Source organism: Mizuhopecten yessoensis, unplaced genomic scaffold, assembly GCF_002113885.1.
Source record: "Mizuhopecten yessoensis strain PY_sf001 unplaced genomic scaffold, ASM211388v2 scaffold6443, whole genome shotgun sequence".
In the NCBI taxonomy this organism is placed as follows: domain Eukaryota; kingdom Metazoa; phylum Mollusca; class Bivalvia; order Pectinida; family Pectinidae; genus Mizuhopecten; species Mizuhopecten yessoensis.
This window is the reverse complement of record NW_018406552.1, coordinates 891,241-906,394: the sequence shown is the minus strand read 5'-3', so window position 1 is coordinate 906,394 and position 15,154 is coordinate 891,241. Positions and strand designations below refer to the sequence as shown.

The following is a 15,154-nucleotide window of genomic DNA, read 5'->3' as shown; positions in this document are numbered from 1 at the left end:
AAGTGTTTGTAATGTAAATTTTATTCATTTTACAACAATTATGTAACAAGGAATGACCTTGGTAAATACCGAAAAATTGTCAGGTGCTAAAATGGCCATTACTATATATATCTGGAAATTTTCGCTGCAGTTCAATTTTTAGCATTTTGTCGCCCATGGTTAGGAGGCGAATTTATCATAACAGTGAACATAAGTAAACAACATGATATACATAGTAATTATATGTGTAGGGTGAAAGTAGCACTTGGTGAATATGGATTATTCTGGCAAAGAGCGAAAGTTTGACTGGGTGAAAATTTCCCATTATACTGTATATCATTTAATTAATTTAAATATCCCTGTTTCTGTTGTCACAGTGGGGGTGAGGCATGTTTAAACAATTCACTACCTGATGTCAACCCTTCAAATACAGAGGATGGTATGGTACACTCTTCCGCGGCCATCAACTGGTATTTATACTGCAACCTTGTTTATTGTAGTTGTGTGTATTATTTACTAGGCTTCCTAAATGTGTGTTTCTAGATATAGCCTCACCTGTTGTCTAGATCAGCAGGTAACACAAGTAGATCTAGACCCCATGTGCCCGGCATGTGCCCACCTCTCCCAAAGACTGCATGATTTCAATTTTGTTAACCCTTTCACCACTGTTGACCATAATGGACTCATCCAGATCAATGCATATAGTAAAGTTTACTTAAGTTACGTAGGGGTGAAAGGGTTAATTTGGTATTGTTAGATGACTGTTATGTGTAGATGTTATGTTTTGACTCTGTTATGCTTTACACATTATGTTGGATTCCTTTATAGATACATTATACATGTTTTGATATTGTTGTGCATTACACCTTATTGCAAGCAGCTCTGAAAAATATCTAGCTCTAGATATTCGTTTTAAACGTTGAAAATTTTCAGTAGTCCTGATGTAAAATTGCTAGCCCCAAGAGTTGGGCTAGTGGAATTGTACACCCCTGGATATACCTTATGTTAGATTCCTTTAATTCTATAGACCATATATATATTTCATTTTTTTATGCAAGATTCTGTTATGCCATAGACTTTTTTTTTTTAATGTTTCAACTCTATATTTTGAATCTGTTATGCTATAGACCTTATGTTTGATTTAGTCAATTCTATAGATTTTGATGTTTTAATTTTGTTTTACTATGTTCTGTTTTGTTGTATACAATGTACCTTATGTTTTGATTTTGTTATGTATTAACCCCCACTATTTTGATTTTGTTATGCCCACTATTTTGATTTTGTTATTTACTATAAACTCACTATTTTGATTTGGTTCATTTTCGCTAGCCAAGTGTTCACTTCGTATACAATCCACTTACCCTTGGCGGATACAGACGTGTTTTCCAAGCCTTCAAATTCTCGTGCGGCACCAATCGCTCGTATCCAATGAAATTGCGTCTTACATATGGCGCTTTTGACGTAGGTAAACAGTAATGGAGACACCCTGTACAACGATGGCATTTGGATAGATGACCGGGACACATTCAGAAATCATTGATTTACCGCTACCAGTTTTAGTTGCCACGAAAATATCTTTTCACGTGTAAATAGCCTGCAATCCTAGTATTTGAATTTCCCTCAGATGCTTAATGTTAAAACGCTTTGCGATCTCTTTCATTTTGAATGTTTCCATATTGCTCTCGACATGCACATGCTTATGCCAACACCGCCGATGGAGTGTGTATGTAACGGTCATTCTGATTGGTTAAACAATTTTTGAGAGAAGAGCAATAACTCGGTATATCCGCTAGGTGGCCATGGAGGGAATTATGAAAACACGGCTGTATCTGCCAAAGGTAAGTGGAGTGTATACGAAGCGAACACTTGGCTAGCGAAGATGGATTTGGTTGTGCTCTATTACCTTGATTTGGTTGTGCTATTATGTGTTGTGGCTGTGTTGACAGGCATGTGTTGCTGTGGGTACACCGCCCCCTACCCCTGTGGATTGTACAGGTAGTACTCTCCATGGCCACTTTTGTAAAGGCCTTGATTTTCATTTTTATAGCAAAGGTGAGATTGTTTTTCTTTAGAAGATGGATTCCAGCTAATATTAAGTATTTTTTAAACATAACGTTGTCATGCTTTTCTTATAGTTATGAATTTAAAAAGGAATTGACACAAACTGTATGATATATAAGTAAATATCATTGGATTATGTTGAGTTGTAAGCTGTACCTGAACCATGCAATTTCTTTGTGTAGATATAAGAAAAATCAGCATTTAGAATAGAGGGGACCATGCAGAACTTAAGAAATATAATACCTGATTCTTTCATTACATATCTATAAACAACTGTATGGTAGCTTTTAGCTATTTGAATTATGAACCATCCTTATTCATTTGAGATGTAACACGACATTTGATTCATCAATCAAAATAATTTGCGACAGTATAAATACAATATACTGTCCACAAATTTCACATTTGCATATGAAGCCCGGATGGCGATCATTAATGATGTCTGTGACCCTGACTGACCCTGACATGTGATGAAGTTGATTATTCATGACATCACAAACAATAACATGACCCCAATAGGTCAACATAATTCCGCCTCACTTTGAATATTCCTGACATCAACAACGGAATTTGAAGAAAACACTAAAAAATATTTTAAAATTGCTGTTTCTTTTGGTAGTACATTTGTTATAGATGAAAAATTTCTACCTTCTTTGATTGTATTAAAATGACCGTATTACCTTGTTTCTTTTGTAATTTGTTAAATAATGCTGAAAACCAGCAGGAATCCATCTTCAATTGTTATTTGAGAAGATTTTGTTTGAGAATGAATGATGGTTATGGATCCCAGTAACACTACCTAAGACTGTATCAGTGAGTTGGAAACATTTTAACAGTATGACGATCGATAGTTTTAATAAATAATTTCTGAAAAGAAAAACCATACCCTGTAGATCTCTTGTGAAAAATAAAGATGAAATATAGAAACAAATAAAATCAAAAAGAGTGTTTTGAGTAAAATGCCACTAGGTCAGACGAATTCAAACCACAGACTTCCAATTACTATTTGTACATACATATACAGTTGATCTATTCCTCTGTATTTTTGTACAAATAGCCACTGGTGTTGGAAAGTTTTTTTCTCCTTACTATAAATGGTCCATGGATGAAATTTTGGCCCAAACATTCCTTAGATTTAGATATATTTTTTTTAACAATTTGAGACTTTTGAAATTTTGCTTCCACCTGAACACAATTTTATAGTTTTGTTTAAGATGCTTTATAACAAGTAAGACTTGGAAAAAAATCACACAAAGCAAAAAATGAATACTTCAATATGCCTTCAATTTTTCCGTATTAAGGAAGTTGGCAATTCTCAAAATACACAGGAAAGGCATATGATTTAATAGCAGTATTGTTTTACTTGACTTGATTCCTACAGTCAATGGCTGATTTTAAGAGCATGGCCTGTATACCTTGTATAAAGTAAAAAAAAATTGCCGTTCACTAATTTGTTGATGATTATGTTGTTTTAGTTTGCGTGAGTAATGTGCACAAGATTCAAGACTTTTCAGTTGTCAGTGTATGCCATGGTAACCACCTCAGTTTGGATAATTGTGGTTTAATTTTTTTCCCCTTGAAATTGAGTACCATGATATAAATTTGAATATTTTTGGAATAATATGCAAAGTTTATGCACAAAAGGGTACACAGTTTTAAGGTATATACCTTATAACCCCAAAAATGATCATGGTTATATTCCTTAAAGTAAGTCCTCCACCGGTTCCCAGGGGGGACTATAGGTTTCCACTCTGTCCGTCCCTCTGTCCAAGAAGTTTGTCCGGGACATATCTGCTATACTATTTCACCTAGAGTAACCAGATTTGGTGTACAAGGACATCTTGGGATGGCGGAGTGCAGAGTCAAGAATAAGGTCACTATGACCTCACAGTGACCTATGCTTTGACCTTTGACCTTAACTTTTGAAAAAGTTTGTCCAGGGAATATCTTCTAAACTTTTTCACCTGGAGTGAGTTAATTAACCAGATTTGGTATACAAGGGCATTTTGGGATGGCGGAGTTCAAAGTGCAAGAATTAGATCACTGTGATCTATGACTTGAATTTTGACCTTTACTTTTGAAAATGTTTGTCCAGGGCATATCTTCTATACTATTATTTGGTGTACAAGGACATCTGGGGATGGCGGAGTGCAAAGTGCAAGAATTAGGTCACTGTGATCTATGACTTGAATTTTGACCTTTACTTTTGAAAATGTTTGTCCTGGGCATATCTTCTATACTATTTCACCTGGAGTAACCAGATTTGGTGTACAAGGACATCTGGGGATGGCTGAGTGCATGAAGAAGGTCACCATGACTTCACTGTGACCTATGCTTCCTGATATAAGTTTACTTTTTATTTAAATATAGAAATCATTACCGTTGGAGGACTATGGATTGCCTTGCAATATCCTGCCTTGTTTATAATTCAAAAAGATAGGAAAGACATTTCATTTATAAGTTGCTGAATATTTTTTTCATTTTTGACAAAAACAAAGAACTTTGCTCAGAACACAATGCTGTGCTTAATTTCTGAATTTTCATTGCTGAATAACTTCGACCAATCAGATGTTAGAAATCCAAATACCATAACAAATATTGCGGTATACAATGTTATCACTTTCTGTGTTGTCTACTTTTAAGGTTATATGATATGATCTAAAAAATATCATTGGGGGAATAGCCCAAATTAAGTTGTTTTATAACACTCAACATTAATATGGTCACAATCAAGTTATCAAAACATCCTCACGATTTCCCTTGTCAGTTATATCCAAGTTCTACTGATTCAGGACTTATCCTGTTAAGCTTTGAGGTTATACTGTATACCGGGAATTTTCGCTGCAGTTTAATTTTTTGACTTTTTTGTCTTTATTTATCCTTACAGTAAATAAAAGTAAACATAGTAATTACATGTGAAGGTGAAAGTTAACCCTTTCACCCCTATGTAACTTTAGTAGACTCTACCATGCATTGATCTGGATGAGTCCAATATGGTCTACGGTGGTGAAAGGGTTAACACTTGGCAAAAATTGATTTCATTGGCGAAGGGTGAAAGTTTGACTGAGTGAAAATGTCCAGGTATACAGTATTTAGGACACTACATATATAATAACTGTGTCGGCCCACAAATATATGTATGAGTTCTGTTTACAGGGAAACCAGTCCAGATTTGACACTATGCTCCAGTCTAGGTTTATCCTGGAATTTTTTTGCTCGGCACCTCTCATTTTCACGGTAAATATCCTAACAGGAAACACCTACTGTTTCTGCCATTTAGCATAAGTGCTTTACAATATCATACAGTAAAATTTTCCTAAATGAAACTCAGTGGGAGTTTCCAATTTCTTGGAAAAACAAAACTCCAGGTTTTCTCCCTTATATAACACGACTGATATTCCGTTTATGAATCACACTTTTATGAGTTGAATTTCTCACTATTTTGAACTGCAATAATGGTCTGATGGTTTGGAAATCTTTAATATTACAACTAATAAATCACAGTAATTTTCTGTATAATGAATGTTGAAATGTGTGGGTGTAATTCTAATCGTGTAAGCATGCAAACAGTGTATAAATACATGCAAGCATATTTTTCTAATTACATGAAATCCAATATTTATAGATTTCAAATTAAATTTCTTGCCTTGGGTTCCTTCAATCAACATTCGGTCTTACGCACTATGTACAGTATCTCAAAGGTGTTCACAAGTCGCCATGTTTCAAATCTCTCCGATGGTCCCGCAAAATTTGAAATATTGAAGTTTGACTGTCTTATCATATTGTTGATTGAATGACAATCCATGAACAACAAAATTATAAGCAATGAATTTTCATGATAAAAAATTTGTGTTATAAAATTGGAAAAATAAGCTTGTCATTATCAGCCTCAGATACCACATGTATACACAATTATAGTGATAATATTTCTGCAAATATTTTTTTCCCAAAAGATCTCAATATGAAAATCTGATTTAGCATGACAAGGTAAATTAATGAAATTGATCCAAATAGTTCCCTCAATTGATGTTCTTCAATGAATTGATTTTGACAGGTGTGCTATCCACTGCTGTTCAGAAACCTGTTTGTACCCTCCTTCCTCAACTGTTGGCTGGCTAGGTTTGCCCTGGAAAAGTTGTTTGTATGTTCAGTCAAAGGATATACATTTGTTTGTTCGGATCCGCAGTATATAGATATATATATTTACAACTATATGGCATTGTCACTATATAACCCTTCCAAATTCTGATCACATATCTATATCTACCGTGAAAAAACTGTAAAATTCCCCGATCAGATGTGAATAGGTATGGGGTCACCTGCCTGGCCTTGTGGTTTTTTCTGTGGGTACTCCGGTGTCCTCCCACATTAAGATATGTTGAAATAACTTATTTCATAATTATTGTAAAATATATAAAGTTTGTGCATTTTTTTTAGTCAACTGTAAATGCCATTGTTACTATAATTTCATAATTGTATAATGGAATAACACTGACCCTCTATAGAAGATGACTGTTCTAATTACTTCTCTGTTAAAGTTTGATGATACATTCAAATTGGTGTCTGTTATTAGTACTTTAACAGTGATTCATTATGTTTCAGAATGACCTTCACATCACCAAACAGAGGTTCCAGGAAATCTCTGTGACTTTGTCACAACAGCTGTTTATCCTCGTCGTCACACTCTTTTGTCTTATCTTCACCACGTGAGTATAGTTAAGTTAATTTTCTGAGGACTGTTGAAAGGTCAAGGTTAACTGGTGCAGTTCAAGGTCAATGCCAAAGTTGACCTTCTGAGGACTGTTGAAAGGTCATGGTTAACTGGTGCAGTTTAAGGTCAAGGCCAAAGTTGCCTTCTGAGGACTGGTGAAAGGTCAAGGTTAATTGGAACTGTTCAAGGTCAAGGTCATCAATTGAAAAAAAAGATTGGGTAATGTTGATGTTATGTTCAGTTAATTTCAGGTTCAAGTATGTTGTTCACTGATCAGGATCTGTAACACTGAAACATTCATGATTACGATGTGCTGTTACAGGGTGTGTGGAGTCCAGCACATACAGAGATCCAGTCTGGAATCCCCTCTCACCATGTTTGAGTCGTTTTACTTCACCATCGTCACCTTTTCCACCGTCGGTTACGGAGACATCTCCCCAGATATCTGGCTCGGTCAGGTGTTCATGGTCCTGATGATTTGTATAGCCTTCGCTTTCATCCCACGTCAGGTACGAAACCAGGCTAATGTACAAGTGGAAATTCTTGCATGTTCCCATTGCCAGTGGCTATGAACTTTTGTCAAATATATATAATGTACAAATAGATAATTGCATGTAGATATTTTCGTACTAATATACTCAATATAAAAAACCTTAAGCATTTCCACTCCACAAAATTTTGTAGAATCTTAACCCTCAGGAGAATCTTAACCCTCAGGAGAAAGATTCTTTAGTTGTTATACACTCAGCAAGCCTTTTGTTTTGCAACTAACGAACCTTTCCCTTGTGTTGAGATTCCCCTATCCAACCCTTAAGGGGATGAAAAATTGTATTTATCACATTTAATACCAAGATGATATTGGGTTACCTTTCATTAAATCATTAAGTCATAACTGCTGTTGTAATTCTGATGCCACTGTTTGCAATAATACATAATGTAATATTCATGTCATATGATAAAAAAACATGTAATTTACCTGTGGTGTTTGCACCTGTGCAGGTAGAGGTAATTGGCTCCACCTGGATGGAAAGACAACGAGCCGGAGGTGTGTACAGTCGTCGTGAGGCGGAAGGCAACAAACATGTGATTGTGTGTTGTCAGCAGTTCTCCTCCGAGGCCGTCATGGATTTCCTCACTGAATTTTATGCTCATCCTAAACTTGAGGTAGGTTATAAGTATAGCCCACATTTAGTGAGGGTTTATAAATTAATACTGTACACTAAGCCAAGTCCAATTTCCGCCCCTTTACTGTTAGAATTCCTTTTCGCTCAGTGTTAATTTCGCCCTTAACATGCTATTTCTATGTATGGTATGTTGTGTTCTTATTTTCAATGTCGTGGTAAATTGGCCCTCTTTACGAAGGGCGAAAAAGGCAAAAGTTCAACTGCACAAAAAATATTTAGTTTGATGTTTTCCAATCGGGGTCTATCCGTCATACTGTTTAAGGAGTCAAGGACCAGTGATACTATGACGCCAAATTATATTCTTGACGGGAATTCCGAAAGGTATCTTTTTCTGTGCATCCGTCTGTGTATGAATCCATTCGTCCGTAATAAAAAGCTTGTGCACAAGAATTCTCGTGAACTGTGATGTGTGGTAATATCTGAGGTACATGAACATTGTATTAGTTAACCTCAGTTTAATCAACTCTTATAGTTTAATTATAGACATTAATGATCAATCAGGACACCACTGAGAAAAGTTTCTGTTACATTTCAGGAGCACACGGTAATACTGCTCGGGTCTAACGAGTTGGGCAGTAGTATGCAGATGATCATACGTGACCCCAAATGGGCTAACAGAGTCATCTATATGAGGGGGTCAGCTCTCAAGGACATTGACCTCAAACGGTGCAGGTAAAATTTATTTACGCATATCCTGTCATAATTTTATGGTCTGTTTATTACATGTGTAGGTACAAACTGTAATAGCAATTCTATCATAAACTTATATAACACAATAATATGATCAATGATGTGTTGTTGTCTGTCACCTTATGTGTTGACTACGTTTGTTGCCTTGCAGGATAAACAAGGCGGAGGCATGTTTTGTTTTGCCGCCTGGTAACTGTACAGACAAGGACAAAGCGGTAAGTATAGATAATAGAGGATATTATGTGGAAATATTTTGAAATTTTTTCACTCGTGATGCGCACTCATGAAAACCTTGGGCAAAAGGGACTCAATTTCCTATAAACAGCGAGTGTGCCCCCCCCCCCCCCTCCCACACATCCCTGGGGACAGAAAGGAGGAGCCCAATAGGGGAAACATAGCAAATTCTTCAAAATCCTTCCTGTTCTGTACAAATGACAGGATTTTGTCCAAATTCGGTATGAAGCATCCTTTGGTGAAGGAAAACCAATTTTGTATAAACGGTGTGTCTGACCCCCCTGGAGGCAGAGAGGCAGGGCCTAATAGGGGTAATAGAGGTAAAACCTTTAAAACCCTTCTTCTACCATAGGGGATTAAGGGATTTTATCCTTATTTAGTCTGAAGCATCCTTGGGACAAGGGGACTCAATTTTGTATAAGCAGTGTGTGTGGTCTTCCAGGGGGCAGAAGGGTGGGGCCCAATAGGGGAAATAGAGGTAAAACCTTTAAAATCCTTCTTCTACCATAGGGATTAAGGGATTTTATCCTAATTTAGTCTGGAGCATCCTTGGGCCAAGGGGACTCAATTTTGTATAAACGGTGGGTATGACACCCCTAGGGGCATAGGGGTTGGGCTCTGTTTGAAGTTTGTTCTCTCGCTCGATCTCAAGTACTGGATGGATCTTTCTGAAATTTTATATGTACATACAGCACCTACCAAGGAATGCTATATCTTTACTTCATACCAATTAATTTAAACATATTAAGGTGAGCAGTACAGGCCCTCTGGGCCTCTTGTTAAAGCATAAAACATGAAAAATGTAATNCGAAAATGGACGCTGATGACGATGTGTCGAGCCACCTTAAAAAAAGGTTGGAATCAGAAGCGTAATAATTTGCGCCATACATGCTTGACAACAAGGCTGCGCCCCATTTTGAATGGGATACTCAATGCGATTCCGACGTTTTCTGCTATTTTCTGGTATTATTGCTTATAAATATGTGATTTATTGTATATTTATGTAAACACTTAAGTGTGTGTACCGAAGATTTACCATGACAACCACTTATTCTACCGTCGCTTCATTTGAATCTGAACAAAAAATTATTGCCTTAGAATGCAGCGAATAGAAGATCTATACTATTATGATTGGTCAATACCAAAAAGGGATATTTTCACACTTTCGATATTTGTCAAAGTGTGAAAGATATCAGTTTTATCAAGTTGATAGAATCCGATATTTCACTGGCGAAAAATGTAATAAAAGGATTTATTCGATGGTGCCTCATAGAATATTTTTGACAGGACAGGCAGGGTATGTTTTCATTTTATTTGTGTAATGCCTTAGAAACTTCCACTATTTGTTAAAAAATTACAACCTAAATTTTTGTGTCCCTGCAATGGCCGACTAAATTTGTCCAATGACAGCATCAGTGTCAGCGTTCAGATATGTTTCAAGACAAGGAACTATTAGACTTTTTATGAACTTGCAAAGTATATCAATACTCTCTACACAAGTCCTATGCTTTAGTTTGGTATTTTGTAAAAGTGGTGCAAATTTAATGTAATGATATTTGGCCAGAAGCATGCTTGGACGGAAGGCTATAAACTCTGTTCAACTTAATGTCATTGTTTGACTTTCGAGGTCACAGGCGTCATATGCTTAAATCATTTAATAGATTCTAATGAATCAAACACAGATATTTTGCCTGTAGCTGTACATTAGTCCACTTTTAAGATTACAAGTGTGAGATTAATACCAGGTGAGCGATTCAGGCCCATTGGGCCTCTTGTTCAGGATAAGCATACTATTTTGATTTGACTACACTCACACATTTTTCTTTTTCAGGATAAGCATACTATTTTGCGCTCCTGGGCTGTGAAGGATTTCGCCCCGAAGTGTCAGCAGTACATTCAGCTGTTTAGGGTTGAGAATAAGATGCACGTGAGATTTGCAGGTAAAGATGCTGAGGAATTTGTGTGGTTTAGGTTCCAAAATAATAAGGTAAACATTGACATAATCAACGATCATGGGACCTAACTGATCCCCTCTTCTGTATTAGAATACATTTGTTGGACAGATCCCAATACTTGATACTCCAGGGGTTACGTTCACTTTCGCTCAATGCACCCCTGGAATATGTCTTCGCAACAAACCAAGTCTCAATGTGCATCAATCACCTTGTGGATGAGACATGAAGACTATTTTGATCCTTTGATGTACATCAAATAATCTCATAGTCGCTTAATGGTAAAATTGACTGGATGTTGCTCCTCTGTTAACTTTAAAGGCCAAGCAGCTTATACCTGTCTGTACCCAGCCTGTCTGTCGTTGAGTATATTTTGTATAATAGATCCCCCCGTCTGTTGTAGAACATGTGGTCTGTGAGGATGAGGTTAAGTATGCCCTACTGGCCAACAGCTGTCTGTACCCCGGCCTGTCTGTTGTAGTATATTGTGTATAATAGATCCCCCCGTCTGTTGTAGAACATGTGGTCTGTGAGGATGAGGTTAAGTATGCCCTACTGGCCAACAGCTGTCTGTACCCCGGCCTGTCTGTTGTTGTAGTATATTTTGTATAATAGATCCCCCCTCTGTTGGAGAACATGTGGTCTGTGAGGATGAGATAAAGTATGCCCTACTGGCCAACAACTGTCTGTACCCAGCCTGTTTGTCGTTGAGTATATTTTGTATAATAGATCCCCCCTCTGTTGTAGAACATGAGGTCTGTGAGGATGAGTTGAAGTATGCCCTACTGGCCAACAACTGTCTGTACCGAGGCCTGTCTACACTGGTGTCACTGTTGATGCATACTTCCACAGGATAGTAAGTATATTAACTCATTCACCCCTGAAGACACATTTGAACTCTTCCAATTCAAAGGTTGGAATAGTTCATAGTTTAAGTATGCCCTACTGGCCAACAACTGTCTGTACCCCAGCCTGTCTGTTGTTGTAGTATATTTTGTATAATAGATGCCCCCCTCTGTTGTAGAACATGTGGTTTGTGAGGATGAGTTTAAGTATGCCCTACAGGCCAACAACTGTCTGTACCCCGGCCTGTCTGTTGTTGAGTATATTTTGTATAATAGATCCCCCCGTCTGTTGTAGAACATGTGGTCTGTGAAGACGAGTTTAAGTATGTCCTACTGGCCAACAACTGTCTGTACCCGGCCTGTCTGTTGTAGTATATTTTGTATAATAGATGCCCCCCTCTGTTGTAGAACATGTGGTTTGTGAGGATGAGTTTAAGTATGCCCTACTGGCCAACACCTGTCTGTACCCCGGCCTGTCTGTTGTAGTATATTGTGTATAATAGATCCCCCCGTCTGTTGTAGAACATGTGGTCTGTGAAGACGAGTTTAAGTATGTCCTACTGGCCAACAACTGTCTGTACCCCAGCCTGTCTGTTGTTGTAGTATATTTTGTATAATAGATGCCCCCCTCTGTTGTAGAACATGTGGTTTGTGAGGATGAGTTTAAGTATGCCCTACAGGCCAACAACTGTCTGTACCCCGGCCTGTCTACACTGGTGTCACTGTTGATGCATACTTCCACAGGATAGTAAGTATATTAACTCATTCACCCCTGAAGACACATTTGAACTCTTCCAATTCAAAGGTTGGAATAGTTCATAGTTTAAGTATGCCCTACTGGCCAACACCTGTCTGTACCCCGGCCTGTCTGTTGTTTTAGTATATTTTGTATAATAGATCCCCCTCTGTTGTAGAACATGTGGTCTGTGAGGATGAGGTTAAGTATGCCCTACTGGCCAACAGCTGTCTGTACCCCGGCCTGTCTGTTGTTGAGTATATTTTGTATAATAGATCCCCCCGTCTGTTGTAGAACATGTGGTCTGTGAAGACGAGTTTAAGTATGTCCTACTGGCCAACACCTGTCTGTACCCCGGCCTGTCTGTTGTAGTATATTGTGTATAATAGATCCCCCCGTCTGTTGTAGAACATGTGGTCTGTGAGGATGAGGTTAAGTATGCCCTACTGGCCAACAGCTGTCTGTACCCCGGCCTGTCTGTTGTTGAGTATATTTTGTATAATAGATCCCCCCTCTGTTGTAGAACATGAGGTCTGTGAGGATGAGTTGAAGTATGCCCTACTGGCCAACAACTGTCTGTACCCAGGCCTGTCTGTTGTAGTATATTTTGTATAATAGATACCCCCTCTGTTGTAGAACATGTGGTCTGTGAGGATGAGGTTAAGTATGCCCTACTGGCCAACAGCTGTCTGTACCCCGGCCTGTCTGTTGTAGTATATTGTGTATAATAGATCCCCCCGTCTGTTGTAGAACATGTGGTCTGTGAAGACGAGTTTAAGTATGTCCTACTGGCCAACACCTGTCTGTACCCCGGCCTGTCTGTTGTAGTATATTGTGTATAATAGATCCCCCCGTCTGTTGTAGAACATGTGGTCTGTGAAGACGAGTTTAAGTATGTCCTACTGGCCAACAACTGTCTGTACCCCGGCCTGTCTACACTGGTGTCACTGTTGATGCATACTTCCACAGGATAGTAAGTATATTAACTCATTCACCCCTGAAGACACATTTGAACTCTTCCAAATCAAAGGTTGGAATAGTTCATTATGAAGTTTCAGGGGTGAATGAGTTAAGTGTTTATGTCATAAACCCTTTCAACACTGTAGACCAAAATGGACTCGCCAATATAAATGTATGGTAGAGTCTACTAAAGATACCAAGGGGTGAAAGGGTTAAAGCTTGTTATTATATATTGAATTGTGCTTGTACATTAAAACCTCATTATACTGCCACTATTTGTCCAGATAAATGTTGGCGTATTACAGGGGTTTGGTGATAAATTGAGGGAAATGTATAAAGGAGTTCTTAACAAAACCAGAAAAAGGGGACATTGAAATTTTTTGGTGGTTACGAGCTGGCATATGAAACGAGTGGCATTATATTGAGGTTTTACTGTATCAGTAATCTCAGGGGTGTACAATTCTCTTGCCGAAGGCTGGTAAATGTAGATTGATGGGACTAGTTAAAATTTTTAAAATTATAACATAGGTACTGTATGCTAGTAAACAAAAATCAGAATCTACATGTGGGCTTGTACTCTAAATAGGAAATTGTATTCTCCTGAAAAAAGACTCATTTGGACGAATTCATGTACCTGCACATCAAATCTCACCATCCTTTGCACCAGAAGTTAGGCGTCGTACGCACCTTGCTCAACAGATGTGATACAATAGCCACAGAACAACAGGACAAAACACAAGAGCAGAATTGTATGATTTGTCCATGGTTCCTTGGTTACAAATATTTACATTGTTGTCTGTTTCAGTGAGGGCTCCTTAGCAACAGATGTTTATATTGTATGATTTGTCCATGGTTCCTTGGTTACAATTGTTTACATTGTTGACTATTTCAGTGAGGGCTCCTTAGCAACAGAAACGTGGCAGCAGATTTATGGTCAACACTCAGGAAATGAAATATACCACATCCAGCTTGGTAAGAGTACCTTCTTCAGTCAATACGAAGGCAAGAAGTTCACTGAGGCATCAGCCGACGCTCATAAACGGTAAGCCATGCTACTTTTTCTGATTAATAAACAGGGCTTGAAATCCTTCTTTAATTTAACCTCAGTAAGGAGCTTGTTCGAATTTAGTTGGTTGTAAGCTCTTTCCTCAATATACTTCAAAGTAATCAAGATACCATAAACTGACATAGTGTTCCAGCTTCTATGTCGTGACAAAGGTTACAAAACTTTGAACTTTTTATATTTTACAATAACCTGGTACCTGGTACAAAACAAGTTTTTAACTACAACAATTACTCTTGTTGGCCCCATATGGAGGTGCGTAGCAGGGTCTTAATATGGAAAGAAACTGTAGTACCCGAGAAAACCCAAGTAGTCATATACCTTTCCTACTGTCAATCATTGGCACAAATCTGGGCTACCTTGGTGCAAGGTGAGTGCACTAACTATTAAACCACTGCCCCACCCGACTACCCTTAAGGTTATGACATTAAACTATACTGTAACAAGCCAGGTTACATTAAACTGTCACTGTTCAGCTATTGTTGTGAAAGGTTAAGGTAACATGTAATTGTCATTGTTTCAGGTATGGTGTTACGTTACTAGGGATCCTAGATGTGGAGAATGTGACGGGGGAGCCTCGGCTACAGCTCAACCCAGGCATGCACTGTTACCTCAAGAAAACAGACTTCTGTTTCTACATGAGCATAACAAAGGAGGAATACTCTAAAATCAAAACTCAGGATGATAGTAAGGAGAAGACGAAGACTGAGAGAGAAAAGAAATATGGTATGATATTTAC

At 37.9% G+C, this 15,154-nt stretch overlaps 1 protein-coding gene across 1 annotated transcript in view; it reads left to right on the top strand.

The window, feature by feature from the left end:
• LOC110452145 (potassium channel subfamily T member 2-like) overlaps nucleotides 1-15,154 on the top strand; it is a 56,790-nt gene that overhangs the window by 24,600 nt on the left and 17,036 nt on the right. The window contains exons 6-18 of the mRNA XM_021500505.1: nucleotides 357-449; nucleotides 1,926-2,031; nucleotides 5,197-5,277; nucleotides 6,095-6,181; nucleotides 6,643-6,746; nucleotides 7,074-7,260; nucleotides 7,751-7,915; nucleotides 8,471-8,607; nucleotides 8,777-8,840; nucleotides 10,691-10,799; nucleotides 13,257-13,365; nucleotides 14,245-14,394; nucleotides 14,939-15,141. Of these exons, the coding sequence (XP_021356180.1) occupies nucleotides 357-449; nucleotides 1,926-2,031; nucleotides 5,197-5,277; nucleotides 6,095-6,181; nucleotides 6,643-6,746; nucleotides 7,074-7,260; nucleotides 7,751-7,915; nucleotides 8,471-8,607; nucleotides 8,777-8,840; nucleotides 10,691-10,799; nucleotides 13,257-13,365; nucleotides 14,245-14,394; nucleotides 14,939-15,141 (1,595 nt within the window). The remainder of the gene's footprint in view (nucleotides 1-356; nucleotides 450-1,925; nucleotides 2,032-5,196; nucleotides 5,278-6,094; nucleotides 6,182-6,642; nucleotides 6,747-7,073; nucleotides 7,261-7,750; nucleotides 7,916-8,470; nucleotides 8,608-8,776; nucleotides 8,841-10,690; nucleotides 10,800-13,256; nucleotides 13,366-14,244; nucleotides 14,395-14,938; nucleotides 15,142-15,154) is intronic.